A 26,855-nucleotide genomic window follows, 5' to 3' on the forward strand; every position below is an offset into this window, starting at 1 on the left:
ATGTAGAAAGAGATCAAGGAAGAGGAAAAGGGCTCGAGCTGAGGTAAGAACTTAGTTAGGAAAAGTCCGTTGGACTTTTATAACGGAATTTGTTGGAGCACAAGGTATGAGGCATTGGTGATGTAAGGAGATTGGAAGTTACCTGAATAATTTGACAGTTGAGCTCGTGCAACAACACGTAAGATGCAGATATGTTGACCTCAATCTGAGATAACACGGGGAAGCCAATCGCTACCGGATGCGCCGGCATAACTATGGAGTTGAGGAAAGAAGAATGAGGATTGAGAAGAGTGATCTAATACAACGGGAAATTCCGAGTGAGAAACTAAATATCTCTCAATGGGCTAAGAATTTGAAAAACACATGGTCAACGACACGAAGAAAAAGATAAAAGAGGGACCGACCTTCCGGAGTCTTCTCAATGTAATCAATCGCTTAAAGAGTACGAGTTAAGAGACAGGGCCAAAGTCATGGTTAAGGAACTCACCCTGCTTCACCGTTTGGATTGCGTCCGCTTCGGCGTCGGGGATTTCGATAGAAAATTCCTGTGGAGGAGCACAGTAAGCGCTCTGTCCTGAAAGGAGGCAACGGAATATGCATTACCTCTTCAACTGCCATCACGACCTCGACGGCATCTAGGCTGTCGAGACCAAGGTCATCTGAGAAAGACGAGGTAGGTGACAGCTGGACAACACGACGGTGAGTACCGAAAAAAAACAAATGAATTCAACCAGGGCACCTTTGCTTGGTCGACTTTTTCGAAACCTTTTAACACGTCAAGAACGCGCGATTGGATGGAGTCTCTTGAAAGACCTGCAGCGGCGGAATAGCGGGCACGAGGAGCATAGAGAGAGGGAAATCTAGACGGAGTAAAAGTAGCACGAGGGAGAGACCGCGTCGCCAGACGGAAGAAAGACATGTTAGTGAAGTGGTAAGAATGGTCTGACGCGCCTTCCCACCTTGGCCAGCCGGCAATGCCCGAAATAGTTTCGGTTGGCCTTCTCGCCAGTTCTCACTACATGTAAACATGATGCATACTCGTGCAGGGGCAAAGTTGGCCTGCTGACTTTTCACTAATTGTAAATGGCCGTCTGGGTACTATCTAAATTGCATCCGAGCTACAAGAAGCGTTTTCGTCTTTTTGGGTCTGCCATTTGTTCTACTATCTTACTTAAGGGGATGGGATGCGGATCCAGCTTAGCCTATCAAGTCCTACCATGTGCTTGGTAGAAAGTTACAAAATCTCATGGCAGATGTTATCCCAGCAGTCTCTGAAAGAAAGTTGTGAATGTCATATTTCATGGCAAAGATCAGCAGCCTTGAAATTCCGACAGTCTGCGACCGGTGGTCGCGATATTTGGAGTGGTTGTAATCGGGCTTCATCCAGTCGGGAAAGATATCAACAAATAGGCCTTCTGCCATGAGAATTACGCCCCGAATGCAACCCCGAGAGTGGGGGTTTTGGTCCCGGTGATTGCCGAATGTCAACTGTGTAGTACCAAGATAAGGTTTCCACGCTTCCAGCCACTTGCGATTCGCCCAAGGCCGCATCCGCTACCATTGCTCAACCTCAAGGTATTCGTTGTCATCGGCTGACACGTTGATCACTACTCACCAAATTCTGTGATCTCTCTATAGACAAACTGTTATGGCCACTTTCTCGTCGACGCCCATCGTAATTGATGGCAAGGGTCACCTCCTGGGTCGATTGGCCTCAATTATCTCAAAGCAAATCCTCTCTGGCCAGAAAATTGTTGTTGTCCGATGCGAGGAGATCAACGTCTCTGGAAGCTTTTTCCGCAACAAAGTGCGTAGTATGGGATGGAAATTAGCGGTCATTTCTAAACATGACAACTTGGACATGCGCAGCTTCGGTACCACAACTTCCTCCACAAGCGTCACATTGTAAATCCCAAAAAATCTGGACCCTTCCATCACCGTGCGCCATCCAAAATACTTTACCGGGCGATTCGGGGCATGGTTCCCCACAAGACGCCTCGTGGTGCAGCAGCGCTTGAGCGTCTTAAACTATTTGAGGGTGTCCCTCCTCCGTACGACAAGAAGAAGCGAATGGTAGTTCCTGAAGCGTTGAGGGTTTTGCGGTTGAAGCCTGGACGAAAATACTGCACCGTCAAGGCGAGTTGATGGGCGTAAACGAGCTCAGCACAAATGTACTAATGAATGGACTAAACAGCGCCTGTCTCATGAAGTCGGCTGGGGTTACAAGGACGTTGTGGATCGTCTCGAGGACAAGAGGAAACTCAAGGCCCAGGCATTCCACGAGCGCAAGGTGGGTTTGGACAAGCAAAAGCGGTGCGAGGGATGCTGACTGGTAGATTAGGTTGCTGCACTCAAGCTTCGCCAAAAGGCCGTCTCAGATGCTACGCCGTCGTTCCAACAGTTGGCACAACTTGGCTACTAAGGGAGAAGGCTGGTTGGGATGAGACTGGTATGATTGACGCTATGTTACACTACTGCTACACGCATGTGCGTAAGATATGATATACGAGTCGTGTGTGTGTGGCTGTGTGCGTGACGGCGTTGAGTCAAAAGTGCCGAGGCGTGGGCCGAGACCGGCCGGCGCTCGGGCAAAAATATTTGAGATTGAGACACCCGCCACCAGCTCTCACTGTCTGCCACCACCGCCCCACCCGACACCGCCCACGCCCGCCCACCGCCGCCGCCCCATCAACCCCGCCGCCCCTCCTTCCCTTCTCCCGCCATGCCCTCAGACCAAGGTTAGTCCCCTCCCCCCATCCCCCGCCCCGCGTCCTCACCGTCCCGCCCAGCCCCCTCTCCCCCGCCCTCCCGTTCCCCCTCCCACTCCCCCGCGCCCCAGGACTCCCTCACCCTCCGCGCCCTCGTCAGCACAAAGGACGCAGGTGTCATCATCGGCAAGGCCGGCAAAAACGTCGCTGACCTGCGCGAACAGACTGGCGTCAAGGCCGGCGTCAGCAAGGTCATCCCCGGCGTCCACGAACGCGTTCTCACCGTCTCCGGCTCTGTCGACGCGGTTGCAAAGGCGCGTCCTTGTTTTCTTTGTTCACTTTGATCGCTCCCTGACTTCATCCCCAGGCCTATACTCTTATCATCACTCAGCTCGTCACTGCTAGCCCTGCCTCTCCCGTCGTCTCGTCCCCCTCCACCATTCACACTTCCATCCGCCTCCTTATCTCCCATAATCTTATGGGCACCATCATAGGTCGCAACGGCCTCAAAATCAAGGCCATTCAAGACAACTCTGGCGCACGCATGGTAGCCTCCAAAGAAATGCTCCCTCAATCAACCGAGCGCATCGTTGAGGTTCAGGGTGCTCCCGAGGCGATTGGACGCGCAGTCGAAGAAATCGGAAAATGCTTGCTTGAGGACTGGGAACGAGGCCTTGGCACTGTTCTTTTCCATCCAGGCACCGTTGACGACCGCTCAGGGGGCAATCGTCGTCAAGGTAGTTATTCCGCCTCTCCACAGTACGGCGCCCAGCGCCGTGCTAATGGCGACGGCAATGTCCGTGCTCGCGCTTCACCTCCTGCTTCACCTACTCACTCCCCAATCTCCTCCCAACCGCCGGCCAATCTGCGGACGCAGAACATATCGATTCCCTCTGACATGGTCGGGTGCATCATTGGACGTAGTGGCACTAAAATCACCGAGATCAGACGACTATCCGGTTCCAAAATCTCGATTGCCAAAGCTCCACACGACGAAACAGGCGAGCGTATGTTCACGATAGTCGGCACTCCTGAGGCAAATGAGAAAGCTTTGTTCCTGCTTTACAACCAACTCGAAAGCGAGAAGGAGAGGAGAGTTGGAAGAGAGGCTCAGCAACAACAGGAACTCCAACAGGAATGAAGAAAATTTGCTCTCGAGTACCATGAACATAAATTGGCAATCAGGACTGCTTTTGGTGCCAGTCCTCATTTGCTTGCACGTCCATGTATTCCCATCAACCACAGTATCAATTGACTTTCTTTTGCTATCCTCTCTCCTCTTGTTCCGCCATTTTTGTCGCCCCCACGCTCCTCCCAAACGCGAATCAGAATTTAAAATTGAAAAAAAAAACGAAGTACTATCCGCCTCGAATGTTCTTGATCAATCAACTCTTTCTGGCTCTCATCCCCTTTCCAACCCCAATTATTGTATACTTCTCTTCGACATCACATTACTGTCTGACGTGTCAAAAGTACTCCATTAGCTTAATTTACTCATTTCGTGTTTCAACTGGGGCTGATGTTTGCTGGTTCGTCGTAGGTTGTTGGTTCAACAGACTTTTTTGGTACCCTTGAATGTACAGATTTGGTCCATCACGTGTCCTGTAGAAATTCACGGATTCAATTTATCTTGTGTCACTGCCATTCTCGATGCCTCCTCCGAACCGTCTTGCTGCTGATATCGCAGACGTCCTCAGAAACCCTTACCAACCCAACCACTTTCAAACCCCTTATTCTAGCCACTATGCAAGCGCATATATGCAGTCCCAACCGGCTTTGTACACCACTCCAGAAGGATACACCTTGTCATCAACATACAATCCACGAGCACCAGCATACAATTCTCCAAGTGTTCGAGGTTCAAATACCCAATCTTTTGGCCGCGGCCGTGGCCGAGGGCGAGGCCAAGGTCATAGACCTCAGACGGGATCTACTCCCCACCAATATGCTCAGCGCAGTACCTCGTCGTATAACATGGGAAATGCTCGATGTACCTACCAGGGTTGCTCTTTCACCAGCTCGCCCAAGTCCGTCGAAATCCACATGATGGACCGACATTTGATTTATCCACCTGGCTGGGAAAAACATAAAAAAATGTCCGATTGGGATGCCGACCCAAGCTTAAAAGGGTACGTCCGTATATTTTGCTTGCAATGGGAATATACTACTAAAAATACCCGCATATAATTCTACAGTAAACCTGTGCCTATTCAGGGAACGTCGGTTATTCTTGATGATCCAGAGATGCTTGATGCTTGGTTAGCTGAGCGCAGAAAGAGGTTTCCGACAGCTCAACGGGTCGAGGAGAAAAATACTAGATTGGAGGAGGCTATTGCTCGTGGTCAGCTTCCTCCTATGGGTAGCAACTTGAGGGGAAAGAAAAGGCGATACGAGGAAGAGCAGGACTCGCAGCGGCGCGGGAAACGCTTCAACAACTATGAGATGAATCGGAAGCCTGGGCCTCGGACACAGCTAATGACTTCTGTGGAAACTCGAACTGCACCTTTACCTTCACCAACTGGCACCGCATCTTCTGTAGTTCCCGGACCGGTCGCGCAATCTTCGAGAGAGGAAAAAATAAAAGACGATGACAATGACAACGACGACGAAACGCCTGAGGTTTTGTCGTCGAAAAAGCCTATCAGTCCTGATAATGCCATTGCGGACGTGGCCACAGGGACTGAAGAGAAGGCAGCGGAAATATCGAAAACCTCACAGACTGCATTCAAAATTCCTAAAAGGAAAGAACCGAGACTTGCTCCTCGTAACCCTTTTGCATCGCGACCAGCGCTTCTCCGAAATGTTCGTACTTGTTTGAATCACTTCGTCATCTGTTAACACCTGTGTTAGCTGTTGTTGCCGGAAATCCGAATGACTGTCTCTAATTTATCACAAGCAATCCGGTTTATAGTGGATAACGATTTCCTTCGAGACGTCGAGCTTAAACCTGGTCAAGCAAATAATGGCTTGATTGAAGTATTGGATTCCGCGGCACTGACTAATGATCCTCAAGATTAAAGATTAATATCCTAATACATTCTTTTCACTATCGACTGCTATCGTCGCTGCTTTCTGAATCACTGCCACTTTCAACTCCTTCCATGTCAGTGGGATCAACAGCTAGTTCTCGATGGGTTACATCAAAGCCAAGGGATTGGAGACCAGTTCCGATCTCTTCAGCTTTCGAAGGTGCAGTGACCACGATTGCGACCGAAGACGATGGATCAAACAGAGGCAAAAAGGACTGTCGCAGGGTTTTAACGATATCCTCTTTCGTAATAGCTTGGAATTTGTCAAGAAGTTCAACACCATAGTTTTTCGTCACGCCTTTCAAAGCCTGATTGGTGAATGAAGTCATTGCCTGGTTCAAAATCAGTTGTAGATCATAATTTGAACTTTCAAATGGGAAACTTACAGCACGTCCAGGTGTTGAGACTCCTTTCGTCACTCCATATACCATACTGCTCTTGGCGGAATCAATAACGGTTTGATCGAGTTCGATCTTTAAAACAAAGGATTAGACAAGTCTTCCCGCCATCTCAGCATCTGCTCACCGTGCCGTCGACTAGGCCCTTAACGACCTTCGCAGCTTCCTCGAAGCCGGCCATGCTGTTTGAGCTCTGAAAAAGCAGTTCAGTTCAAGTGACGCAATATCAGTACAGATCGAACATACCCTGTACAAAGTAAACGTTAGCAGTCCAGCCTCAACATCGAGACTGATATAGGCGCCGTATGCTAGTCCAGATCCACGGATGTAATGCTGTAGATCGACGCTGGTGAGTATGGCCCCAACATCCACAGCCGCTTGCTTACCCAGAGATAGCCTTCCGTAGCATTCAGAACCTCCATGGCTACTCTGATCGCAGGATATTCCTCACGACCAAAGCCTGCTATTACTTTGGTAGAGTGCATAACATAGGAACTCTCAATGGTCGGTAATTTCATGACAACCGCCTAGGTGGTGTGAAATCAGTATAAAAATTAGATTTTGAAGAGAATGCAAAAGACCTTTTTGACAGGCTTGTTGCCTAATTGACTCAATGTATCGCGGGTAAGGGCCACAGGGGCTAGAGGGGCAGGCTAGATGGCCTCAGAACGAGAGCATACAAAGCAGCCTAAATCAGCGTACCTGTAAATTGTTGAAATGCTTTGCCCAAGTGCTCCGAGGCGCTTTTATCCGTAGAACGTCGCCGGTGACAGAAAACCTGATTCCGGATGGATCTGTAACTGTTGAAAAACGTCAGCAAGGTTCAGCAAAGGAGCAAAAAGTTAGTACTTACTATGTTTTCTAATCTGCTCGAAGGTATCAATGACCTTATCTGGATTGGATTGTAATTCCTGAGCCAGCGTGGGTATGAATTCCATTTGACTGAGAACACTGTTCGCGCGAGAGGTATTCTTATCTCCGTAAACGACCGACATCCACAGGGAGCCAAGTACATTATTTCCATCTCGTTTAAGTTCTGGGAGTGTTTGTTGAATTTTGGCGGCAGTCACTTGAAGCCTGAGAACTGTCAGCACAAGGCGAGATGAAGATGATATAGGAAACCAACCTTTCTCTGTCAAATACAGAACCATAAACCAAATCTCTCAGCCATGCGATAGCCTTCTCGTAGGAGGAGAGTTCGACTTTGATGCTGACTCTGAAGTTCTCGGTAAATGTTTCTGCGACCCCAAAAGCCGCGTCGTATGAGACGGTTTCATCGTCAAGTTGGTTCACTACTTGCTCATGGGACAGTTTCTCTCCAGTCTGACGGACTACGGGAAGAGAGAAGAAACTCGAGAGATATGTCGAGAGGTATCTATAAGAGATCAGAGCCAACCGGCCAAGTTACTAAAAATACAACTCACGGTCGGAGATTATCTGGGAGGTTAGCGAAAGAAAAGTATGCGTGAACCGTGATAAAATCAGACTAGAGGAATATGTGATCAGTATAGCATTGAATTACCAAAAGGACGAATTTACCTTCACGCTGTCATATTCTACGAAGAATGGAAGTGGAGAGCCGTCATTTTCTATCACTTTCCGGAGTTTGGGGAATTGAGCAACGGCATTGAACGGCTTTCTCCCCACTCCTGGCTCCTGAACACTCTGAACAGGTATCCAGGAAATGCTCTTAACATCGGGGACAGGGAAAGACGTCAATACTTCCTTCGGGATAGGTTTATCATGCTCTGCCTTCGAACTATCTAGGAGAGCGGCCGCGTTCTTCAAACCTTCCGGACCGAGATTCTCAATTTGCTTAGTGATCCTATCTTTTTCATTCTTTTCAAGGCGTCCAGCGAGTTCAGCAGACGGCTTTCCTACCACAGTGACAGCTGGTTGATCGATGTAGTACCTATAAGAGGTGAGTAATCAGAATCCAGGTGGTAATGATAGTCTACCCACTTTTGTAATAATTTAGCCCATTGTTTGTTATCCCAGGTGCGGAGTTGCGCAAATTGATTGATGTCATCCATAGCAGCCGGAAGATCTGATCCATCGGGTGCGCCATAGAGGAAATCCGAGATGATTACTCCAGAGAACGTATCGCCTTTGCCCGATTCGACTCGACTTCGCAGCTGGTTTAGAGTGAGAATTATGTGTTACCAGCAGACGACAAGATTACCTGTCGTTCATCCCTGTTAATGACCATTTGCATCCGGGACATATCAATGCCATTGTCCACGATGCGTTTGAGACTAGCTTTGAGCTTGTTTTCAAAATCATCGAGATACTCCACCGGTACAGAACCGACGTAGATGGTCAGATTAACGCGTGTCGCACGGAGATCTTCGTCGAAGTAGACATATGTACTATGAGAAAATCAACGAAAGACTTTGGAGGTTACGACTATTTCTTACCAGAGGGGTGATTCAGTTTCCACATATTCCTTGGTGAGGGGAGCAGTTGCAGACGATGTAAGATACGTCCCCAGAATGTCTAGTGCCTGCAGTTCTGGTCAATACTTTATCAAAGAACTCGCTAAGGTTCACCTACCCTCCGCTCAAGAAATTCGGCAGGAGCTGGACCGAGGAAGCTGATAGCTAGCTCACCAACACCTGATAACAATCAGCTTCAATTCAAGTTCATAAAATAATTCTCTCACTTTCGTCCTGTTCCGGGAATTCGACGGTCTCTTTGATTGGTTTTGACACAGGGATCCTGTTGGCGCTCGGAGTTTCCAAGAAAGGACGCTTCCAACCAGGAGGCCGCGAGCCTTTATCTTGACCATGGGCGATGATTTGGGGTTCGACGCGGTCCTGCACAACGTCGAGCAGAGATTCGGTCCCACTGGGAAGCTTGCCCGTAACTATTAGGGTCATATTATGTGGAACATAGTAGGTGGCGTGGTATTGACGGACTATGTGACAGTTAAGGACCACCGCAGGCGGATTTCCATGAAATAAAACACTTACTTTGTTCTGCAGTCAGTCGACGAAGAGCTTCCATAAGTCCACCAGTTTCGCTACGATATGCACTTCCAGGCGGATCCAGTAATTGCTGCATTCTTGAAAGGCGTCAAAAATAGAGCTGAGTCTCCAATAAATTCCAGCACTCACCGAAGAGCCATGATATCGCCCGATGTATTCTCACGTCCTTGCATTTCACTATATACTACACCAGAGTCCTGACCTTGTCCGTTGACATGATGAACCTGGAAAAGGAATCAGCCAGAAGACACCGGCACTGCTTGAGAGACAGTGACCTCAGTAACATAACTACACAACTCGAATGAGATTCATAGTGAATTTTGAGAATGGAGATTTCGACTCACGCAGCATTCGTGATAGTAGGGTAGAGGATATGGTCGACATATATTGGAAGCAATTGGAGAAATCCTTGTTCACCAGCGGTTGAGATAGTGTAGGCGGTATGGTCGGTATCCGTCCAAGCATTAGTACCATTCGAGAAACCTCTATTAGCAAGGAGATCGAGAACGCCTTTGTGAGGGTATTTCTCAGAGCCCATAAAAACTAAACTAGAGGGCTATTAGTGGACGTATCGTTTGTGAAGATAGATAACGCACTGCTCTAGAGTATGGGGACATCCAGAATCATCGAAAACTGAAAAAGTCAAAGAGAGTCAGGTGGCGACGGGCTGGGTATGGCGAGGTGCTCACTTTCGGTTGCGATTACGAAATAACCATTAACAATAGGAGCTGAAAAAGGAATGAGAGAAGGTGAGGTTGTGAAGTGGCGGAGAGACTGACCGTCGCAGTCGAGGTGGACTACGGAAAGGCCAGTCCTGCGGCTCTGCCATTTGGAGACGACGAGATCGGCGTAATCGAGGTTGACGCGTCGGACGAGGTCAAAGTTGCCGCGGGACATGGAAGGAGAAGAGAGGCGGGCGTGCTGAATCCGGAAAGGCGCTGTGAGTGATGTCCGCACAGAGCTGCGTTTCCCGAAACTCAGCAGCCGTAGCATGGCGTTGGATCCAAAGAGCACACCAGTCACATGTTCTCACCCTCCACCCGCATGTCCACTCGCCCCCTTTCACAGGCCGACCTCGCAAAGCAAGCAGCCCGTCTCAAAAAGAGGCTCGCCAACGCTGACTCTGCGAATGTCGCCGTCCACGTTCTGCGCTCGATCATCCAACGACCTTGGATTCCAGTTCCGTCACCCGCGGAAAAGCGCTCGACTTTCAAGGTCTTTACATGGAATGCGAGTGTGCACAGTTTTTCTCCCTTCCATATATCCCTAACATACCCACAGCTTTTAGCCCAATGCCTAGTTCGTATGTCAGCTGCACCACTTCCCGTCGCGAACTGCTTCAATCGGTCGTCCTTTAGGGAGAGAGCTTTTCCCTACTAGCGACTGTCTAAAGGCTGCACAGAGAGAGAAAATGCTAAAGGACGAACTATTATCCACGGACGCCGACATTCTTTGTCTTCAGGTCCGTCATCAAAATCCTCATTCAATTGTAATTCAAGACGCCGAAACCCTACCAGGAAGTCGATCGCCTCGAAAAGGTCCTTCCCATTCTCGACAAAGCCGGCTACTCTCACAGATATGCCGCCGGTAAAGACAAAAAGCATGGGTGTTTGATTGCCTTCAAGAGGCAGCGTTTCGAACAGATACATGAACGAGTCGTTTTCTATGACGATCAAACCGTTAGGGATGCGACCGACGAAAGAGCGCAACGGGGACATAGTTTTAGGACGAAGAACATAGGTTTAATTCTGGCCTTGCGTAACCAGCATGACCCGACTTGTGGCATCATTGTTGCCACCACTCATTTGTTTTGGCACCCCAAGTGTGTTCGCACCTCATTCTTATCTATTCATTTACTGACTAGATCATAGATATACCTACGAACGAGCTAGGTGACCAAGTTGTCCCCATTTTCTTTTTTACGCCATCTAAATCTGGATTGTTAGACAAGCTGGCATACTCGTCAGAGAGGTCGTTGACTTGCAAAAACAGCAGCATGCCGAAGGTTGGCCATGCATCATTGCAGGAGGTACTTTCTCCTTTACCATCCTTCGCAGTACATCATGACATCCGCTCTCAACAGATTTTAACTGCACACCCAATGACGCAGCATACAGTCTTTTAACCGGTCAACCTCTAAATAACGACCACAAAGATCACCTTTCTCATTCGCGCGTCACTCACGTTTCAGTCGATCCTACGGTCCCAAAATCCTCCGTAAACTCTGCTGAAGACGAAGGTGAATCCGAGGAATCCGATCCTGACCGGATAATAACCAATGCACGTAGTGCAACGGAAACGGATGGTCTTTTAAATAATGCGGAATTGGTTTCCTTATATACCAAAGGACATGTTTTACAAAGCGCATATAACGAAGGGTTGTCACGAATTGATTCCCCTGGCATCGCCTTGTACGGTGGACGCGAACATTTGCCTACTACACAACCAGGATTCCATGAACCTTCTTACACATGTTATACGCATTACTGGAAGTCAGTCTTAGGTGAGTTTAGATTTTAACCGTCAGAACCATCTTCTTGATGATAACGCAATCCAAGATTACATATTTTTCATCCCACCTCAACACCAGTCGTTAAATGTCACGAGTCTTTTGGCTCCCCATCGTACTGAGGACTTTGGCAACGGTCTTCCGATGAATGGTGTCTGTGCCAGTGATCACATTTCCCTTGCTGCTGAATTTTCCTGGACGAGACAGTAGAACGCGAAATTAGAGATATTCTTTTCGTAAATACAGAAACTATGTTGAAAAGCAGAATGGGGTATGAAGGAAACATAAAGCTCTATGATTGTGATTAAAGGGGAAAAAAAAATTCAAGTCCAAAAGCATCTTAAACTACTTGGAACGATCCGAACCTGCTAGAAGACTATCATAAAGACCTCCGGCAGATTTCTCATTCCTTAACTGAATCATGTAAATGACACCCGTCCTGGCTCCGTGATCACTAAGCTCAATGGCAACACCCGTCTTCCCTACGCGTTCAACGCCATCCGTCAAAACGATGGTCGAGACTAGGATAGTCTTGTTCTTGTCTTCTCCTTCAACGACTAACTGTTTGATATTGGTCACTTCTTGATGATATAATTTAAGCTTCCCAGAGCCTAGCGACTTCCACTGTGCGTGTTGCTGCTGTAAGAAAACCTTGCATTTCATTTGGGCAGACACCGTCGATGGCAAACGACCTGTCACTTGAGGGGTTTCGGGGACCGGAGACCCAGGAGGACTGGGTGCATCGAACGACAACTCAGCCACCGAGCCGGAATTGACGTTGGCAGAGGGCAACAATGGTTGAGATGGAGGAGCAGAGAGGCTTGTGAATGACCCGTTGCGCGATATGGAATGGCTCAATCCATTGGCAAATGATGGTAATGGTGGAGCAGGTAGCGACTGTTCATGATGAGAGTACTGAGAACCGAGAGAACGTAATGATGGTGTCTTCCTCGCTCCAGGATGGATCTGTGATTCAGAAGAAGGCCTAAAATTTGGAGCGCCTGCAGGCGGTCCATAAGGTCCATTCCTTGGTGGTGCACTCAATGGTCCATTATGCATTGGACCTGGGTGACGGGGGGGACCACCTTGCATGGGGCCATTTGGTATTTGCATGGGTGGTGGACGTGGCATATTAGCATGCATCATATGTGGATGGTTCATTGGATGCGGCGGGGGACCGGTAAAATGCGGTGGATTCATTGGATGTCCTGAAGGACCTGCAAATTGTGGTGGAGGACTCATGGGATGCGGAGCAGGACCCATTGAATGAGGTGGATTCATGGTATGAGGTGGACCTATGGGATGCGGTGGATTCATGGTATGAGGTGGAGGACTTCTAGAGTTTGGCAGTGAACGTTCCATATGAGAGGGGCCCTGCTGGCCATGGCCAGGTAGTCCACGAGGGGGCAGCGAAGCAAAACTTGAGCTCCGTGCAGGGCCTGGAACAGGACCTGGTCCGAAGGAAGGATTGTTTGGAAACGATCGAGGTGGATGTATCTCTCCGGCAGCAGACAAGCCAGAATGAGGGAAAGGAGGGCCAACAGGTGGTGTGGACCCATCCATTCGCAAGCGGTGCATGTTCTCGACCAGATTGCCATCCGAGGACGGTCCAGTGGATGATCCCATGGAGTTATGGAGGTCTGAACTCTGAGGCGATGCAACCCGTGAAATGGGTGAAGTTCGCCTTGAGTCAAGGGGATCAATACTATTCAAGAACATGGGATTGATGGGAGGCACAGGTGGCGGTGGGCTCTTTGCCGGAGGAGGAACTAGAAAATAACAGTCAAAATTCTGATGGGCGAAAGTAGTCAAAGAAAAACGTACGGGTTGATGAAAATTCAATACACTCCTTGAGGTGTCTGCTAAAAGAATTGCGACATTCGGCAGAGGGAAATTCGATTGTAAGATATTCTTTGCGCATGATTGCTATTTGGATAGTGTGCCCTACAAATCGTCTGTAAGAATTCCCCCGATGAAGGGTGTAAAATAGTGGACAAACCTTCTCCTTCTTCGACAATACGAAGAACCTTACCAGCAAGAGGAGGGTAAGACAACCACATGTCAGCCCCTTCGGTTGCATACTGCGCCTGCTCTTCGGGAGACATTCTGTCGCCCAATAGAAATAAATCAGACAGCAAAAAAATGTGTGCCTGAGGGTGGACAACTTCCTCCGTTCCGTGTCTCGGCACGAAACGAATGACGGCATTTTTCGAAAATTTAACCTCCCGTGTAAAGGTCAGCCCGGGCGCATTCATGTGCAAATTAACGACCTGACAACAGGGAATATGATATAATTGACAGAAGTAGATGAGGAGGGTAAAATTACCTTGGGTTTCATTGTAAAGATATCCATGGTGCGGTCAGTTTTCAGGCGTCTCTCGAGATCAGATAGAGACATAGCCAGTGTAGGCTCCCCATTAGAGTTTGTGGTCACCTGAGAAGTTCCATTCCTATGATTTAATTGAGTATAGACGTTTCCTAAAATTGAACAAGAACACGTTACCCCTCAGAAGCAATTTCCTCGGGTGGAGGAGAGTTTGCATTACTTGCGGGTATCGGCTGAGAGTCGGCGGTAGACATGATAGAAGGAAGCATAGGAGGAAGGTCTTTAGACCTAGTATCAATAACTACTTCATCTTCGGCGCCAGCTGGAGGAGAGTGAGAGATCTCTGGCGAACCAGCCTGGATGGTGCTTCTGGACTCTACAACCCCGATGAGAAACTCCAGTGTATCCAGCGCACCAACAAGTAGACGATGATCACTTCGGCCGGGTTCTGTTGTCTTGAGTAGACGATTATAGAGCTTCTTGTAGTATTTTAGTCGAGCTTTAGGGAGCAAAAAGAGGTCATCCAGAGTCCACACGCCAGACACTGAGGAAGGTGGTGGACAAGTGGCGGAGAAGGCCATAAGTGCGGGTGCCAGCTTCGGGTTGGATTGAACAGGCTCCCAGATGTCGAAACCGGAAAGATATTTTGTACAGTAGGTGGTGTAAGGTGTTTTGAGATCCTCAATCTTTTTCCACCGCGTAATAAATGAATCTAATGGAATCATCGGTTACGATACTGAGGACATACCCATCGCATCAAAAGGTCTCCAAGTGCTTTGGGTGACGACGGGTTGGTCCCAATTTCCTTCAATTTCTGCATAGCAACGAGAAATCAATTGGTGAGCTGAATAGTTCTGCAATTAAGTCCCACCGCGTAGAGACCACGATTGGCCTTGTAGACAGCTTCGATACTACGGAACATGGTGTCGAGGTCATGGGGAGGAAGATTATTCCGAGACCAAGCAGCAGCCACTTTCTGGAGTCGAAGAGTGAGCCATGGAATTGTACGAGAGATGGCGCGGGATAGGGAGTGGCTTACACGGATAACGCCTGTTAACTGGTCGACATATTGCTTCTCTGTGTCGATAAGATCGTTGAGAGGATTTGCTTTCTTGGGCTTGTGTTCTGAAGTGGAAGGAGAGGTTGGGGAGTTGGGGGTAATATGAACTGCAGAAGCTGGTCAGGGCAATGGGCTTGTAGAAAAATGGCGACGAAGGAGAACAAGTGGGCACCTGGATCGGGGGCAGAAGACTAAAAGATGTGAGTGCAGGTGCGCGGAAGAGAGAAGAAGAGGGACCTTTGGGGACAGAGGAGCGTCCGAGGCTGGTGAAGGGAGCGGGGGGAGCCGGTCGTCGCGGGCCAGGTCGTTCATGGGCAGACTCAGCAGAGGCAACGGGCGCTGGTCAAATCCAGTGTCACACGCCAGTGACATCTCAGTGACATCCCACGTGCACGCCTCACTGCATACCATGTCCGATGCCCCAGCTCTCAGCTACAACGTCCGCTGGGTGACCCGCACGTTCTCCAGCCGCGCAAAAGTAGAAAGGCTGCTTGGTCCAGAGCATTCCGCCGGATCCATCAGCAGCCATGACTACGACGCCGCCCTCTCTTTCTTCCCAGGATTCCACAACTATTATGGTGTTCGTATCCTCCTGCCAGTCCACCGCGCTCTTACTCACTCGCCTTGGCCCAGATAATTCTATCTACCGCCACCCTCGCTGCAGTATACGTGTTCAGAAAACCCTCATGGTCTCGATTACGCTTTTGGGGCGTCGCCACCGGCACCTCCTTTGGTTCTCTTGCTCTCGGCAATGCCTTGACTCTCAAGTCCCACTTTGACTTCGTCCGCTCTCTTAATAACCCGGCTGGTTTTGCGGAAGCAATGGAACGCATTCAGAAGCAAAGCGGGCTCCAACAACCCCATGGTCCCGTCATCCAACGAAAATATAATATCGAAGAAGGATTACACGGAAATGTAGAACAACACCAAGGTCCGTGTGATTTACCCCGCCAACCTTTCTTTGTTAAACTCTGTTTTGTACAGATCTCATGTCTACGGAGCCCGAGCCCCTACAACAGCAAATGGCGCCCGTACAACAAGGTCGCTCTTCGAGCAAATGGGACCAAATTCGAGCTTCAAATACTGCTGCTTCCCCTTCATCAACATGGGATGCACTCCGGCAAAAGCAACAGAAGCCCCAGGCCCAGAAACCCCAGAATGACACTCCTAGGCGGAACGAAAACGCCTCGGATGATCAAACTCTCGATCAAGCACAATTTGACGCCCTATTAGACAAGGAACGGAATGTGGGCTCTCAAAATTTCCGCGAATAATATGGGTAGGGCACGCATAAACTTCAGATACAAATTTCCCTGTAAATTAAGAGATACATCAAAAACAAAAAACAGATCAGAACAGAACAATAAAAACAAGGGAAAGAAAAACAATCGACAATGACGATAGTTTCAACCGTACAAGGGATTTATGACAACGGTTGGGTATTATTACTTGGGAAAGTTTGAGGTAGAACGCATGTCCGATTCGACACCAAGTGTCGACGAATCATCTAGTGCTGCCATGTCTCCTGCCGGCCAGATGGAAGCAACCGTGTTCTGCTCCCAATGAGATGTAAGGTTGAATGTGTGTTTCAGACGGCAGACTTACGGGCAATAATAGTGGGTGCACACTGGACACATCGTTTGAAGACTGCTGATTCATTTCATCTTTTTCGAAAAGGGTTTGGTGAGAAAAGGGATATAGCGGTACGCCGACCTGCAAAGGCTGCTTCTGTCCCGTCAGACGGACTATCTCTCGCATAAGACCCTGCAGTAGCCGCTCTTGTCGCGCTATCGAGCCATCATCAGCTCCCTAGACAGACGTGAAATCTGAATACACACTTCCAACCGGGGACCTTTGACCATACTCCATCATTACAAACCTGGCAGACACAATGTCAGTCATCTCAAACTTCTCCAAAACCCATACAAACCTGAGCACATTAATCTCTCCCCAGACTGTCGACTCTCGCTCACTGTCGTTGATTTCAATGAAATATTTACACAATTGAACCTGCACCACCGCAGCAAGGTACCAGCAAATCTAAGAAACCGCGTCAACCACATTCTTTCTGGCGAAGGCGGGAAAAAGCAAACCGTCACAAAGGGATGCAACCTTGTGATGTCAAGGGATGTCGCAGTCAGCGTATAATATGCGCTTAAAATAGCTCTTGCCGCCATAATACACCTGGCAGTGGACACGTTATTAGGATCTGTGAAATCGATATACGGATTATGAAGTGTAATTGCAGCTCTGGAAAATTCTAGGTCAACACGGGGTTCACCAATAATAATAGGAACCGTACGCGTGGGGGATGATATGAACCATATATAAATCTGTATCAAGGTTGCTCTCCTCGGACGCGTCGGCCAGTCCAGTGGTATGTTTATACGCCTGAGGTAAGTTGTCCAAGAAATCATGACAAACCAATTTGTCCAAGGCATTGAACCCTTCTAGAAAAAATGGATTCTGATTTCTACTAGGTGCAGTTGGTGCACGCAAATTACCGCGGACATTGTAATCCGTCACCCTTCCGAACAGCATGACCGCCTTAATGAACAGAAGGAAAGAGTCTGTGTACTGCGGTGGATGACGGATGAAAACATCTGGAGTGGAAAGGTCTTGAGGATTGCTTGGGACAGCAAGCTGAGATCATATGGCACAGCTGAGAATAATGGAGATAGGTTGGTTATAAAATAAGACTCTCACCTCTGACTCGAAATCCACGGTCCTCAAAGGAAGCTCTGTTCCCAGATCCCGTTCATCGACCGCATGTATCCAGCCGCCAACGGAAGCGATGCGATCAAAGATAATGGTCATCCACCAAGTCCGCCGCCTTGACTCCAAGTCTCGCAGATCCTTTGGTGGCGCTAGATAGGCACCCGGGGAGTTGTTACCATGGGTTGAGAAAGTTCCGGGATAATTGAGACGAAGAGGTATAGCAACACGAGTCTGAAACGCCGCAAAGATCCAGACTTCCACCCAGCGACCCTCTTGATAAAAATACCATGACAGCAAAATACAAGCCTGCATAACAGAGAAAATATCTTCCCCACTAGCCATCGTCTTATCGATATATTGCCGAGTTTTACTGGCATGAAACTCGGCGAACTGGTCGCGGCGAGTACCATCAGGCATCGTGACAATATTCTGCGGAGACCAACGCGATGCTGCCGCGCACTAGTATATGTCAGTAATCATAACTATAAACGAGAATAGGATCCTACGATTCCATGCAAAATAGCGGAATGAGGGAATCCCGGGTCCCTCGGTGACAGGCGCATTGACGCCAGAAATGATGGCCGATGGAGCACTCTCGATCCACAAGGGTCACATCGAAAGAAGACATCAACACTGCATACACTTCAGTGAAACATTTGCTAAACGGAAAGTAAGCGAGCTCACTAGTGGTTCAATGTGTTGGGATCAGGCAAGTCTGGGTTCCATCCCGAAAACAGCAGGTCCATGAATGGATCAGTCGTGGACTTTGTAGCAGTTGCCAGCTCTGGACTACTACTGTCGTTGCGACCCACGTGCTGTGGACTGTCCGATTCTATTAAGTTCATCATAGTGATTGACGCTTGGGGGAGGCTGACTCCGCTGGTACTAGAAGTAGGTCGGGTGAGTGAAGAAGTTTGAGACGTGGGCGAGGTTGTTGGGAGGTGTGCATGATGCTGGTTTGGTGTTATAGACCGTGATAACGCCTGCTCCTTTTCAAAGAGTTGATTCTTGAGGCGAGCTACAGATTATAAATAGGTGCTTAAAAACGCATGTTGGGAAGCCACTCACCAACTTCGTCTTCTAATTGACGTATCTTTTCTATTGGGTCTGTGTCTGGAGCAAGCGACAGTCCCTCCACTGGATCATAAGAGCACTGTGGCTCTGTTGGATGACTAGGACGGTAGCTCAGGAATCAATTCCCCAAGATTAAAGTCATACCTACGCGTATCCGATGGGTGCTGGCACGCCAACCAATGCTTGCCATTGTCTACGGCGTCTGATTCAGCGTCATTGCAATATAGATCGTGTGCATGAACTCACTTCACACATGTGCCACAATGTGGGCGAGCTGCGTCGCATTTCTACCACAATACCTTATTTCACGACCACTGATTGCAAATAACTCATAAATAACGTACGAGCTTCCGTTTACGACAAGACCGGCACGCCTGAGTGAAGGAGTGCTCAGGTATCATTCACAAAGTTTATACTGCATAGCTCACCTGGTTCCGCCTGAGTGTAGGTCTCGAGGAAGTCGTGGCTACTTTCGGCATATTTGGTAGGAAGTTCGTGTGTTGCCGCCAATTGAGAAGAGTGTCTATCCGGCGTCAACACCCTCAACGTTTGACTGATCAGCAGAGAGTGATTCCCAGAGTGGCAGTACTACAGCAATTTAGGTAAAGTTGATTGCGGACACAGCGGATGGGAAGACAGGAGACACAAAGGGGTAAAGAGACAGGTTAGGACAGGTTAGGACGCGCGCTCCTGACAGTGATCTTCCGTATAAGTATAACACATCATGTCATGATCACGAACGTTCAACATGGTCCCTAAATCGAACAACAAAAAGTGTTCAAAGATCTGAACGCAACCGTATCAATGTACCAAACACTATGTATTCTCACTGCACGTCATGCTGATTTTGGAGTTGGCCTACTTAATCACTTCTTAGAATCAAAGCAACAAGGAACATTGATGACAACGGTCAGTGAAACAACCTGAACCTGGAAACTATACTGTAACATGTTTGTGCCAACCTCCGGGCAAAGACAGCAAATGACACTCCGTGTATGATACCATTACCAAGAAAACTGATTTCTGGAATGGTAACCTTCACCAGGCAGCTGGCTCCCTTGGCACTTTCAAAAAGAAGTACACAGAGAGAAGTGAGTTAGCGTCGGGTTATTTTCGGCAGTGACACGGGAAATTTTTCAGGATCTAGATGGAATACTTCAGCAAAAGTAAGGGTTCAATATTCAATTACCACTTGACGCACAAAATGGTTGCAACTATCCGCCGGGAGTGAGGCATATGCCTGAATTCTGTCAGGTAGATTCCTTAATAAATGAGCAAGCGGAATCAACGATTTTATGATGTGTTGAAATCAATTTTGCCACACCTTGCCAAGTTCCCAGGTTCATTCGACCGTCAGTGATAGGAATAGAGATGGAAGTTCCAACAAGAGTTGTTTTGGTATGCGAAACACTTTCAAAACGGGTAAGGGTATTTGTCTGCTACGCCATACCGACTCACGAGTCACTGCATTACATCCAAGTTATCAGGTGTATCTGGATCGAGCTTTGTTTAGCTTACTCAGGTCCTTCATCGGTGTGCAACCAATCGAGAGTCTCGGGAACAACGTTGTCCAGAGCCATGTCCATGTCTACGTTTTTGCCGTATACGTAAGGCGAGGGTGTTATAGAGCGATTAAATGCACAGCGCCACCTTTTCTGACATCTGAGCGGATAAGAATTAGACGTTGAGATAAGGGCGAGTACGAACGGGCGGGTAACTCGTACCTGGATCATAGTTTTCATTAATGGTCAGGGCGGCTGATGTATGCTGACTGTAGTAGACGAAGCCCAGCTCGTCCGTGTCCTGTATATGAATCCCAACGCATCAAACTCACATGAAGAGGAAAAGCATGCCGGCCTAAGTCAAATCATTAGTCTTTATGATGTTTGTGATTAGGGTAGATGCCACCAACTTGAACGCCATTCAAACCATCCTGAATCTGAGAAGTAATTTCACTTGTGACTAGATGGCATCCCTTGGACCTTCGAGAGAGATTGAACGTTTTTTGCCAGCCCATGCCAGTACAAACGTATGACGAAGGAACGTAAGAATGATGTAAGTAGGAGACTATGGCACCTTTGATTTATAAGCATAGAAGGCCAGTATACGATAAATCGTACAGTACACAAAATCAAAAAGAATCTCATTCATCACCCACATATCGGCGAACTCTTTCAGTGCCACCCCGATTCCCAGGAACATTTCTATTGCGACAATGATTGGCATAGTGCCCCTTTTCGCCGCACTTGTGCAAAACTCAGGATGTAAGAACTTCATGGATTGGCGTCTTAAACTTCTACATACCTTGAAGCATGTCACTTCGTTCGGATCTCTTCTTTGGGGCATCTGAAGAGGACCATTGGGCCCCACAGCCAGATTACCAGGAACACGATCTAGGTCTGCATATCTAGCAAAACCTGGCGGAGGAGGACCAAGTTCGCGGTTGGAGAGAGCGGGGGCAGGCTCGTAAGCACTTGCCAACGGAAGATTGGGCTTCGGACTGGTTTTGAGAGTTCAACGGAAATGGTAAATTGAAGCAGACAAATCACGCACTGGCCGCGTGGACATTCTGGTCCCATGGGACAAAATCCAGTCAAATAGAGTTGACATGCCACTTTTCGTACGTGCTTTCGGGGGCAAATGGGGCCTTGTAAAAGCCTTGACTAAGAAGCCAGTCGGGCCCGGAGGACCGAACTACTTACCTAGTTTACAAAAGCCGCGGTTATAGTCTGGACACTCAATCTTACGTTCCTTTGGATGAGCGTAAAGACACTCATCACCCGCAGAGCAATAGCCGTATTTCGCGAACCAGTAACATTCAGGCATGCGCCTAAGGTTATACTCGTGGAGAAATTCACAGGCATCTCCTTTTTTGCAGAGACCACGTAGCCAGTGTTTACACACCGTAGAGACACGCTCTCTGTCGCGTGGATGCGTCGGCAGTGGCTTTGGAGGCTGAAAGTTCTGTGCAGAAGGCGAGGTATGACGCAATGGACAATGAAGCGGACCAAGTGGACAGCCGGCAGGTGTTAGAAAAAGCCTACAGATCTGGTCATCTAGGCGAGAAGGTAGATGTGTTAGTTTCAAACATGAAGGAGAGGCGGATGAAATACCTTTGTCTAATTTTATGCCAAGGTCAACCTTGATGTAGGACTCTGCAGGAAATGAATTTTGATGAAATTGTGGATTGACTATGTCTTTGAGGACAGATGGGCCGGCAAGAGGGTTTGCAGTGGTCATGGTCGAAGTCAGCGTGTAAGCGCCTAAGCGCTGATCGACGTCTCGCGTGATCTTATACAAACTTCCGAAGTCACTCTTCGACTAACATGGATGTGCAAACCGATACTGTATTCTATATATGTGGCACCACCTATCTAAACTAGAGCATGAATTGTAACGTGAACCATACGTTTTCTGCGCATTGTCGGGTGAACCATCTAATTTATGGATCTCTGGCTGGTATCCTGGCAGACAGCTGCCCCTTCACCACAACCCAATCAAATCCGCCTCTCCTCCTGAAGTCCTGATCGTGGCGAGTGCATCCTCTACTAGTTGCGACCAAGATTTTGGTGGTTGAAATTGTTCAGTCTCAATGTTGTCCATGGCACTGGTTAGTTCGACGAAGTAGACACTGCGGAACGGCAGTCCGTCATCAGACGGCCTACGGTCAATGCGCACAACACTCAAGCCCAAAGGGGTGAGGTATTGTACCACATCTTGGCGAGGTTTTTCTGCTGGTGATGATGACGAAATCCACAGACGAATCAAAGCTTTGCCTCTAGTACTTGGTAGAGTCGTCGGCAATTGCACGCTTTGATCTCGAACTACGATATAAAACCTTGTGAAATTATCTGTGACCGACATTGTCATCATCGGAAGAACATCGGACCCATGCAGTCGGCTCACCGGTCTGTTTTTGGATGCTCTCACGCAGCACTTCCAATCCTCTGAAAAGAGTTGAACAGACTTTGGAGCAAATTGCTGCATGATTTCGAGGGCTACTCAATAAGCTGTGCGCAGCAAATGCCGTGGATGTCACCTTGACGCGAGTGGCCTCAGGCAGGTGTGCGGTCAGGAAATCCTGACACTGTCCAAGAGCCTTCGTCGTATCAGTATGTTGCGCGAGGGGAAGAGAATCGACACACTTGTTCATGACTCAGGACGTATTCAATCTCATGCAATTGAACTCCTTCCTGAACTACAAGACAGTGTTGAATCGGGATGGCTACTTCGCCTTTCACGAAACCACACTTTGCTTGTCGAAGCTTGTCATATGTCTCTATGACAGTACCAAATACCGTATTCTCCTGCGGCACAATTCCAACGTACACGGAGTCATGGATAGCGCGAAATATATCTGGGACTACACATTAGTTTGTGATTAAGATCAAATGCTGGAAGATGTATGCCTGAAATTGTTTTTTGTTCTTCGTAGTATACTTTGTCACCAAAAATTCTGTATGCTGCCTGCATGCATTGTGAGACAGGCTTGATGAATACATTTAATGGCCTTACCTCGTGTGTGTATGTTCCCAAAGGACCCAACACGGCTACTCCAACCCTTTGCAAACTCATGGGGAAGTTATCAAAGGTTCATGATATCGCGGGAATAAATGTGTGCCATGGCCCATATCTGAAACATTGATGTTAAAATTGGTGCCAGTTATAATGAAATATTACAACAACAGATAAGTAGTGGTATATATAAGGAGATACAAATGGGCGGAGTCCAAAGGGACGTAGATGGACAGCAATACTGCTAGAAATACAGCGGACGATAAAGGGCTAAGAAGCCAAAATAAGCCAACAAAAAAAGCTACTCCATGGACAGGAAAGACTCCGTGTCATGTAGATTCTCCTGAAAGCCAATCTGACCTGTTAGGTCATTGTAAGTGTAGCCTTGAGGAAGAGACTGTAACGAAGCAGGCTCTGCTGAACGGGAGAAAACAGCTCGTAAACTAGAGCTATAGCTCTCTCCACAACGTTTCGTAACAAGGTCCTCTAACATCTTCGAGAAACGATATGCGAGCGGTATGCGCTGTCCGAGCTTGACGATGGCAGAACTACGGAGATGCATGAAGCGCTGACAAAAAGTCCTCAATAGATACACAACGCTTACTGCACAAATTCGAGCTCGGCTCGCAGAGTCGCAATTTGATCTTGCCCTTCCGCGTCAATGGCGGCCTGGAGGAACCTGACTAACACGCGACCCGCAGTAAACCAGGCAAGCTTCGAAACGATGTGGATGAGTGCACTTAGTTCATACGTTTGTACTGGCTTACGGAGCAAAACGAGTCCAGGAGTGTGATATCATAACTCGTAGACCACACGTTATATATCATGTCTAGTATGGCTCTTGCGGCCGTCAATATCTTGAGAGCAGATATGCATCCCGACTGCCGAACCTCGGCATGGGGATCATGGAGTACGATAGTAGCTCTTGAAAGCAAAGTTCAGCAGGAACGCGGGTCGATAAAAGTGACATACACGTGAGGCATCAAAGAGGCGGTGTACAAATGATTGTCCACGACATTATTGCTGATTGGATTGCGAAGATGACTAGGGAACGACGACCTGAATGACGAAGCGACGTGATCCAGCTCAATAAAAGCTGAGGATCCCCTAGGATCGTAGCGTTCTGAAATGTTGTCACCTCGGATATTGGTCACAGCCGTATCACCAGCATAATGCCGAGCTCTAAAACGTGTATTGAAGACCTTAACCCGAGCTAGATTGAAGATAAGAAGGAGTTATGATGAACTCAATAAGATGAATCTTACCGATTAGGATAGTCCCTTTGATATACAAGATAAAAGAATCAATCTGGCTTTCAGGATGGGTAAGCAGTAGATCCCCAGCGTGAGCCCATTGTCTTTCCAACGGTGTCACTAGCGTCTGGTAGGGATGTCAGTTGCAAATGGAGAGTCTAGAAGGAAATGCTCAACTCCTTGCTCGAACTGGTCTCCACGAACAGGTAGGAGTTGTGAGATATCTTGGTCGTCAAGGCATAAAGCCCATCCGTTTCCCATCCCATGCTGACGTTCCATCGCATACGCTAGCCAGAAAGCATTGCGCCTCGTTTCATCTTCTATCACTGTCCGTGCTGGTGCTATGATTGAGGGTGGTCTGTCTGATTTGGCAATAGAATGAAATGGTGGGCACATGTTGAGGCCCAGTGGAATGGACAACCTGACACAATAAGCAGACGTCATGAACACCTGCAAATGGTTTTAACAAAGGATATTTAAACGTCGCTGATGCCAAACTCACGTCAACCCATCTACAAGCCCAAATGAAACAAGGTAAACTCGGGGAGAAGCGATGAAAATTGTATATATACCTGCCGTGTGACCAATAGAACCAGGTCAAAACAATGGTAGCTAAAACTATATGTGAACTGGAATAGTTGGAGGTGTGAAGAATAGCCACTGACACTGGAAAACTTGAAATAGGTTTTCACCCAAGGTATTCAATCTCTCCCCAGTTTCGCGAGCATACTTCGCCTGCTGCTCTGCGAAGGAATCTAATCTTGGTTCCTTTAGTCGGTGTTTCTCCAGAAAAATTTCATCTATGGTGGTTATAGCATATACTGATGTTAAGTTGGCAGTGAAATCTGACCTGGAGCTATCTTGTCGAAGTCTGGAAGCGGAGGCGACGTGACTGCGGCTGTATATAGACTTCCAACAGCACATATCGCGTGAAGTACCGCAGTACAAGGAAATTTGGGGTGACTAGGACCATAAGAAAGCGAGCTGATGAAAGTGGAAGCATGGAAGAGGCGATTCGCATGGGGATGGAAGGTGAAGAAGACGTCAACCCTGTACTTCTATAAATTCTCATCGAACTGAAAATTGGGTGCAACCGACTCACAAATGGCGCAGCAGTTCTGGACCAGGAAGATTCGAAGGCCAGTTAGGCCACATCACATCTAGCCCATAAGCAATGGATGCGGTCGAAAGACTATTATCGGACGACTGAACAGAGGTGAACGTTTCATGGGGTGGGGAGCGCGTTAAGCTACGTGTGGACGGCGATCCATTCGATGGATATGTGTTGAGTTGCTTCTGGGACACACCACCGGTAGCAACCAGGGAACCCGAAGACTGAATACTCTGAATGTCATCTGAAGGTGTAACATTCAGGGTCGCCTGGTCCTTGTTTTCTTTCTGTCTGAGAAGTGTTTCCAGTTCGTCTGTCAAGGGAGCGAAACGTGTTTTCACATTATACCAACGTGCAACATAGACACACATACTGATGCGGTTTTCAAGCCGCTCATATTTGCTTTTTGGACCTTCTGACGGCATGATATTGGTTTCAGCAACTGGTAGGACACTGAGTGACATCAGGGTGAATTCTGCTAGGACAAACGCCAACCTTCGTCAAAAGTACATTCTGGTTTAGCTGCTATGTTGGCACCAGGGGGAGCATGGTTTAGCTGATGAGCATGCGAGCGAACGCAGGTTGAACACGGTCTTTTGGCATCGCTTGAGCAGAATGAGGACACAGCTGGATCCCAGGAAGTCGAATACGAGCATACCATTTCTCATGGGCAAGTCAGATTGTGGGGTACACGAAGAGAGCAGATAAGACATACTAGTTTCCTTCTGCGACACTGCGAAACATGATGTTTGGCTATTACTGAAGACAAGTAACATTTCAAAGGGTTACATACCTGGTGACAAGCCTGTATGGAGTCAGAATTTACAGTCCAAAGTTGGAGGAAGTCAAAGCAAAACAAACCTGATTTCGCTTAAGTACATTCGGATGGGTAGGATTTGCGAGGGGATCTGATGAGGAAGCAGAACGTTGTATTGACCCCTGAGATGCCTTGGGCATCTTTATGGATGGGAGACAGACTGGAGTGCAGGAAGACGTAAAGAACAGAACTTAGTTTAGAAACGTATGGGCGCAACGTCCCACGTGGGCTAAGTATCAGCGCTTCGGTGTCAGTGGTGAGAGTTTTGACTGGGGCGAACAGGGGGGCGAAGCTCTTTCTCGGCTTACGTAAACTCGATTCCTTTCTTTCATACTGTATACTATATCCAT

The 26,855-nt window shown here is 48.0% G+C and overlaps 13 protein-coding genes across 14 annotated transcripts; 5 read left to right on the plus strand and 8 right to left on the minus strand.

The window, feature by feature from the left end:
• Positions 1-256: 256 nt before the first annotated feature.
• Ndufab1 (ACP acyl carrier protein/NADH-ubiquinone oxidoreductase NDUFAB1/SDAP subunit) lies at positions 257-935 on the minus strand. Its single transcript, XM_006454345.1, has 5 exons — positions 740-935; positions 604-684; positions 488-545; positions 405-434; positions 257-344 (listed from the first exon to the last, which is right to left on the minus strand). Exons 1-5 carry the CDS (start codon positions 917-919, stop codon positions 337-339), a joined length of 357 nt encoding a protein of 118 aa, XP_006454408.1. The 5' UTR covers positions 920-935; the 3' UTR covers positions 257-336.
• Positions 936-1,538: 603 nt separating this feature from the next.
• AGABI2DRAFT_133112 (ribosomal protein L13) lies at positions 1,539-2,524 on the plus strand. The gene is made up of 5 exons (XM_006454346.1): positions 1,539-1,575; positions 1,639-1,807; positions 1,870-2,136; positions 2,195-2,290; positions 2,342-2,524. The coding sequence occupies exons 2-5, from the start codon at positions 1,649-1,651 to the stop codon at positions 2,420-2,422; spliced, it is 603 nt and encodes a 200-aa protein (XP_006454409.1). The 5' UTR covers positions 1,539-1,575; positions 1,639-1,648; the 3' UTR covers positions 2,423-2,524.
• Positions 2,525-2,722: 198 nt separating this feature from the next.
• Positions 2,723-4,352, plus strand: AGABI2DRAFT_182391 (hypothetical protein; the record flags this gene model as incomplete). The annotated part of the gene is made up of 3 exons (XM_006454347.1): positions 2,723-2,738; positions 2,790-3,022; positions 3,076-4,352. 3 exons carry the CDS (start codon positions 2,723-2,725, stop codon positions 3,847-3,849), a joined length of 1,023 nt encoding a protein of 340 aa, XP_006454410.1. The 3' UTR covers positions 3,850-4,352.
• Positions 4,348-6,049, plus strand: AGABI2DRAFT_239532 (hypothetical protein). Of its 2 annotated transcripts, XM_006454932.1 has the most exons (4): positions 4,348-4,557; positions 4,618-4,837; positions 4,904-5,510; positions 5,559-6,049. In XM_006454932.1, exons 1-4 carry the CDS (start codon positions 4,359-4,361, stop codon positions 5,724-5,726), a joined length of 1,194 nt encoding a protein of 397 aa, XP_006454995.1. In that variant the 5' UTR covers positions 4,348-4,358; the 3' UTR covers positions 5,727-6,049. The 2 variants fall into 2 exon arrangements, with proteins under 2 accessions (XP_006454995.1, XP_006454996.1); XM_006454933.1 differs by having other exon boundaries at positions 4,348-4,837.
• Positions 5,755-10,019, minus strand: AGABI2DRAFT_61271 (secreted zinc metalloprotease; the record flags this gene model as incomplete). The annotated part of the gene is made up of 23 exons (XM_006454348.1): positions 5,755-6,069; positions 6,124-6,210; positions 6,263-6,328; positions 6,382-6,468; positions 6,522-6,662; positions 6,717-6,788; positions 6,838-6,935; positions 6,989-7,212; positions 7,262-7,510; positions 7,560-7,621; positions 7,675-8,047; positions 8,098-8,270; positions 8,318-8,504; positions 8,553-8,638; positions 8,689-8,750; positions 8,798-9,052; positions 9,108-9,199; positions 9,252-9,346; positions 9,392-9,410; positions 9,467-9,670; positions 9,719-9,755; positions 9,812-9,850; positions 9,902-10,019. The coding sequence occupies 23 exons, from the start codon at positions 10,017-10,019 to the stop codon at positions 5,755-5,757; spliced, it is 3,141 nt and encodes a 1,046-aa protein (XP_006454411.1).
• A 147-nt stretch (positions 10,020-10,166) lies between these two features.
• On the plus strand, positions 10,167-11,841 carry AGABI2DRAFT_147771 (hypothetical protein; the record flags this gene model as incomplete). Its single annotated transcript, XM_006454349.1, has 6 exons — positions 10,167-10,425; positions 10,481-10,584; positions 10,640-10,944; positions 11,069-11,151; positions 11,206-11,625; positions 11,681-11,841. The coding sequence occupies 6 exons, from the start codon at positions 10,167-10,169 to the stop codon at positions 11,839-11,841; spliced, it is 1,332 nt and encodes a 443-aa protein (XP_006454412.1).
• A 135-nt stretch (positions 11,842-11,976) lies between these two features.
• AGABI2DRAFT_114170 (hypothetical protein) lies at positions 11,977-15,329 on the minus strand (the record flags this gene model as incomplete). Its single annotated transcript, XM_006454350.1, has 10 exons — positions 11,977-13,400; positions 13,456-13,575; positions 13,631-13,901; positions 13,958-14,081; positions 14,135-14,643; positions 14,706-14,771; positions 14,829-14,933; positions 14,997-15,124; positions 15,190-15,208; positions 15,255-15,329. The coding sequence occupies 10 exons, from the start codon at positions 15,327-15,329 to the stop codon at positions 11,977-11,979; spliced, it is 2,841 nt and encodes a 946-aa protein (XP_006454413.1).
• A 71-nt stretch (positions 15,330-15,400) lies between these two features.
• AGABI2DRAFT_189697 (hypothetical protein) lies at positions 15,401-16,382 on the plus strand. Its single transcript, XM_006454351.1, has 3 exons — positions 15,401-15,597; positions 15,651-15,948; positions 16,002-16,382. The coding sequence occupies exons 1-3, from the start codon at positions 15,427-15,429 to the stop codon at positions 16,289-16,291; spliced, it is 759 nt and encodes a 252-aa protein (XP_006454414.1). The 5' UTR covers positions 15,401-15,426; the 3' UTR covers positions 16,292-16,382.
• An 86-nt stretch (positions 16,383-16,468) lies between these two features.
• Positions 16,469-19,451, minus strand: AGABI2DRAFT_214436 (hypothetical protein). Its single transcript, XM_006454352.1, has 13 exons — positions 19,238-19,451; positions 19,154-19,183; positions 19,056-19,096; positions 18,958-19,002; positions 18,804-18,907; positions 18,420-18,753; positions 18,242-18,368; positions 17,724-18,194; positions 17,320-17,660; positions 17,111-17,267; positions 16,948-17,057; positions 16,856-16,896; positions 16,469-16,804 (listed from the first exon to the last, which is right to left on the minus strand). Exons 1-13 carry the CDS (start codon positions 19,286-19,288, stop codon positions 16,521-16,523), a joined length of 2,136 nt encoding a protein of 711 aa, XP_006454415.1. The 5' UTR covers positions 19,289-19,451; the 3' UTR covers positions 16,469-16,520.
• Positions 19,452-19,666: 215 nt separating this feature from the next.
• On the minus strand, positions 19,667-20,840 carry AGABI2DRAFT_189698 (hypothetical protein). The gene is made up of 9 exons (XM_006454353.1): positions 20,722-20,840; positions 20,644-20,666; positions 20,534-20,580; positions 20,460-20,471; positions 20,328-20,397; positions 20,268-20,273; positions 20,134-20,219; positions 20,011-20,071; positions 19,667-19,952 (listed from the first exon to the last, which is right to left on the minus strand). Exons 1-9 carry the CDS (start codon positions 20,824-20,826, stop codon positions 19,946-19,948), a joined length of 417 nt encoding a protein of 138 aa, XP_006454416.1. The 5' UTR covers positions 20,827-20,840; the 3' UTR covers positions 19,667-19,945.
• Positions 20,841-20,952: 112 nt separating this feature from the next.
• AGABI2DRAFT_62161 (hypothetical protein) lies at positions 20,953-22,049 on the minus strand (the record flags this gene model as incomplete). Its single annotated transcript, XM_006454354.1, has 5 exons — positions 20,953-21,054; positions 21,114-21,309; positions 21,363-21,456; positions 21,512-21,865; positions 21,923-22,049. The coding sequence occupies 5 exons, from the start codon at positions 22,047-22,049 to the stop codon at positions 20,953-20,955; spliced, it is 873 nt and encodes a 290-aa protein (XP_006454417.1).
• Positions 22,050-22,141: 92 nt separating this feature from the next.
• Positions 22,142-23,390, minus strand: AGABI2DRAFT_182401 (hypothetical protein). The gene is made up of 5 exons (XM_006454355.1): positions 23,325-23,390; positions 23,219-23,276; positions 22,955-23,166; positions 22,716-22,908; positions 22,142-22,660 (listed from the first exon to the last, which is right to left on the minus strand). Exons 1-5 carry the CDS (start codon positions 23,382-23,384, stop codon positions 22,293-22,295), a joined length of 891 nt encoding a protein of 296 aa, XP_006454418.1. The 5' UTR covers positions 23,385-23,390; the 3' UTR covers positions 22,142-22,292.
• Positions 23,391-23,625: 235 nt separating this feature from the next.
• AGABI2DRAFT_182403 (hypothetical protein) lies at positions 23,626-26,711 on the minus strand (the record flags this gene model as incomplete). Its single annotated transcript, XM_006454356.1, has 18 exons — positions 26,545-26,711; positions 26,482-26,488; positions 26,404-26,421; positions 26,347-26,351; positions 26,184-26,293; positions 26,062-26,130; positions 25,680-26,001; positions 25,428-25,627; positions 25,243-25,377; positions 25,150-25,189; positions 25,080-25,089; positions 24,755-25,027; positions 24,590-24,704; positions 24,297-24,537; positions 24,092-24,248; positions 23,929-24,038; positions 23,781-23,872; positions 23,626-23,684 (listed from the first exon to the last, which is right to left on the minus strand). Exons 1-18 carry the CDS (start codon positions 26,643-26,645, stop codon positions 23,626-23,628), a joined length of 2,064 nt encoding a protein of 687 aa, XP_006454419.1. The 5' UTR covers positions 26,646-26,711.
• Between the last annotated feature and the right edge of the window lie 144 nt (positions 26,712-26,855).

Source organism: Agaricus bisporus (assembly GCF_000300575.1).
Source record: "Agaricus bisporus var. bisporus H97 unplaced genomic scaffold AGABI2scaffold_1, whole genome shotgun sequence".
Lineage (NCBI taxonomy): Eukaryota > Fungi > Basidiomycota > Agaricomycetes > Agaricales > Agaricaceae > Agaricus > Agaricus bisporus.

Coding starts and splice junctions, on each gene's coding strand:
- AGABI2DRAFT_182401 (XM_006454355.1), bottom strand. CDS start 23,384: ATGAGTTTGCAAAGGGTTGGAGTAGCCGTGTTGGGTCCTTTGGGAACA. Junction 23,167..23,218: donor AGAACAAAAAACAATTTCAG/GCATACATCTTC, acceptor GTGTAGTCCCAG/ATATATTTCGCGCTATCCAT. Junction 22,661..22,715: donor GAGCATCCAAAAACAGACCG/GTGAGCCGACTG, acceptor TGTCGGTCACAG/ATAATTTCACAAGGTTTTAT.
- AGABI2DRAFT_214436 (XM_006454352.1), bottom strand. CDS start 19,288: ATGCCGAAAGTAGCCACGACTTCCTCGAGACCTACACTCAGGCGGAAC. Junction 18,754..18,803: donor TCAATTAGAAGACGAAGTTG/GTGAGTGGCTTC, acceptor TATAATCTGTAG/CTCGCCTCAAGAATCAACTC. Junction 17,058..17,110: donor GGTTGCATCCCTTTGTGACG/GTTTGCTTTTTC, acceptor GCGGTTTCTTAG/ATTTGCTGGTACCTTGCTGC.
- AGABI2DRAFT_133112 (XM_006454346.1), top strand. CDS start 1,649: ATGGCCACTTTCTCGTCGACGCCCATCGTAATTGATGGCAAGGGTCAC. Junction 1,808..1,869: donor GAAGCTTTTTCCGCAACAAA/GTGCGTAGTATG, acceptor GGACATGCGCAG/CTTCGGTACCACAACTTCCT. Junction 2,291..2,341: donor AGGCATTCCACGAGCGCAAG/GTGGGTTTGGAC, acceptor CTGGTAGATTAG/GTTGCTGCACTCAAGCTTCG.
- AGABI2DRAFT_189697 (XM_006454351.1), top strand. CDS start 15,427: ATGTCCGATGCCCCAGCTCTCAGCTACAACGTCCGCTGGGTGACCCGC. Junction 15,598..15,650: donor GATTCCACAACTATTATGGT/GTTCGTATCCTC, acceptor GCCTTGGCCCAG/ATAATTCTATCTACCGCCAC. Junction 15,949..16,001: donor AAATGTAGAACAACACCAAG/GTCCGTGTGATT, acceptor TGTTTTGTACAG/ATCTCATGTCTACGGAGCCC.
- AGABI2DRAFT_189698 (XM_006454353.1), bottom strand. CDS start 20,826: ATGGGCTGGCAAAAAACGTTCAATCTCTCTCGAAGGTCCAAGGGATGC. Junction 20,667..20,721: donor ATGGTTTGAATGGCGTTCAA/GTTGGTGGCATC, acceptor GATTTGACTTAG/GCCGGCATGCTTTTCCTCTT. Junction 20,581..20,643: donor GGCATGCTTTTCCTCTTCAT/GTGAGTTTGATG, acceptor CGTCTACTACAG/TCAGCATACATCAGCCGCCC.
- Ndufab1 (XM_006454345.1), bottom strand. CDS start 919: ATGTCTTTCTTCCGTCTGGCGACGCGGTCTCTCCCTCGTGCTACTTTT. Junction 546..603: donor TCGTGATGGCAGTTGAAGAG/GTAATGCATATT, acceptor GCTCCTCCACAG/GAATTTTCTATCGAAATCCC. Junction 435..487: donor AATCCAAACGGTGAAGCAGG/GTGAGTTCCTTA, acceptor GTACTCTTTAAG/CGATTGATTACATTGAGAAG.
- AGABI2DRAFT_239532 (XM_006454933.1), top strand. CDS start 4,359: ATGCCTCCTCCGAACCGTCTTGCTGCTGATATCGCAGACGTCCTCAGA. Junction 4,838..4,903: donor GCCGACCCAAGCTTAAAAGG/GTACGTCCGTAT, acceptor ATAATTCTACAG/TAAACCTGTGCCTATTCAGG. Junction 5,511..5,558: donor GACCAGCGCTTCTCCGAAAT/GTTCGTACTTGT, acceptor CACCTGTGTTAG/CTGTTGTTGCCGGAAATCCG.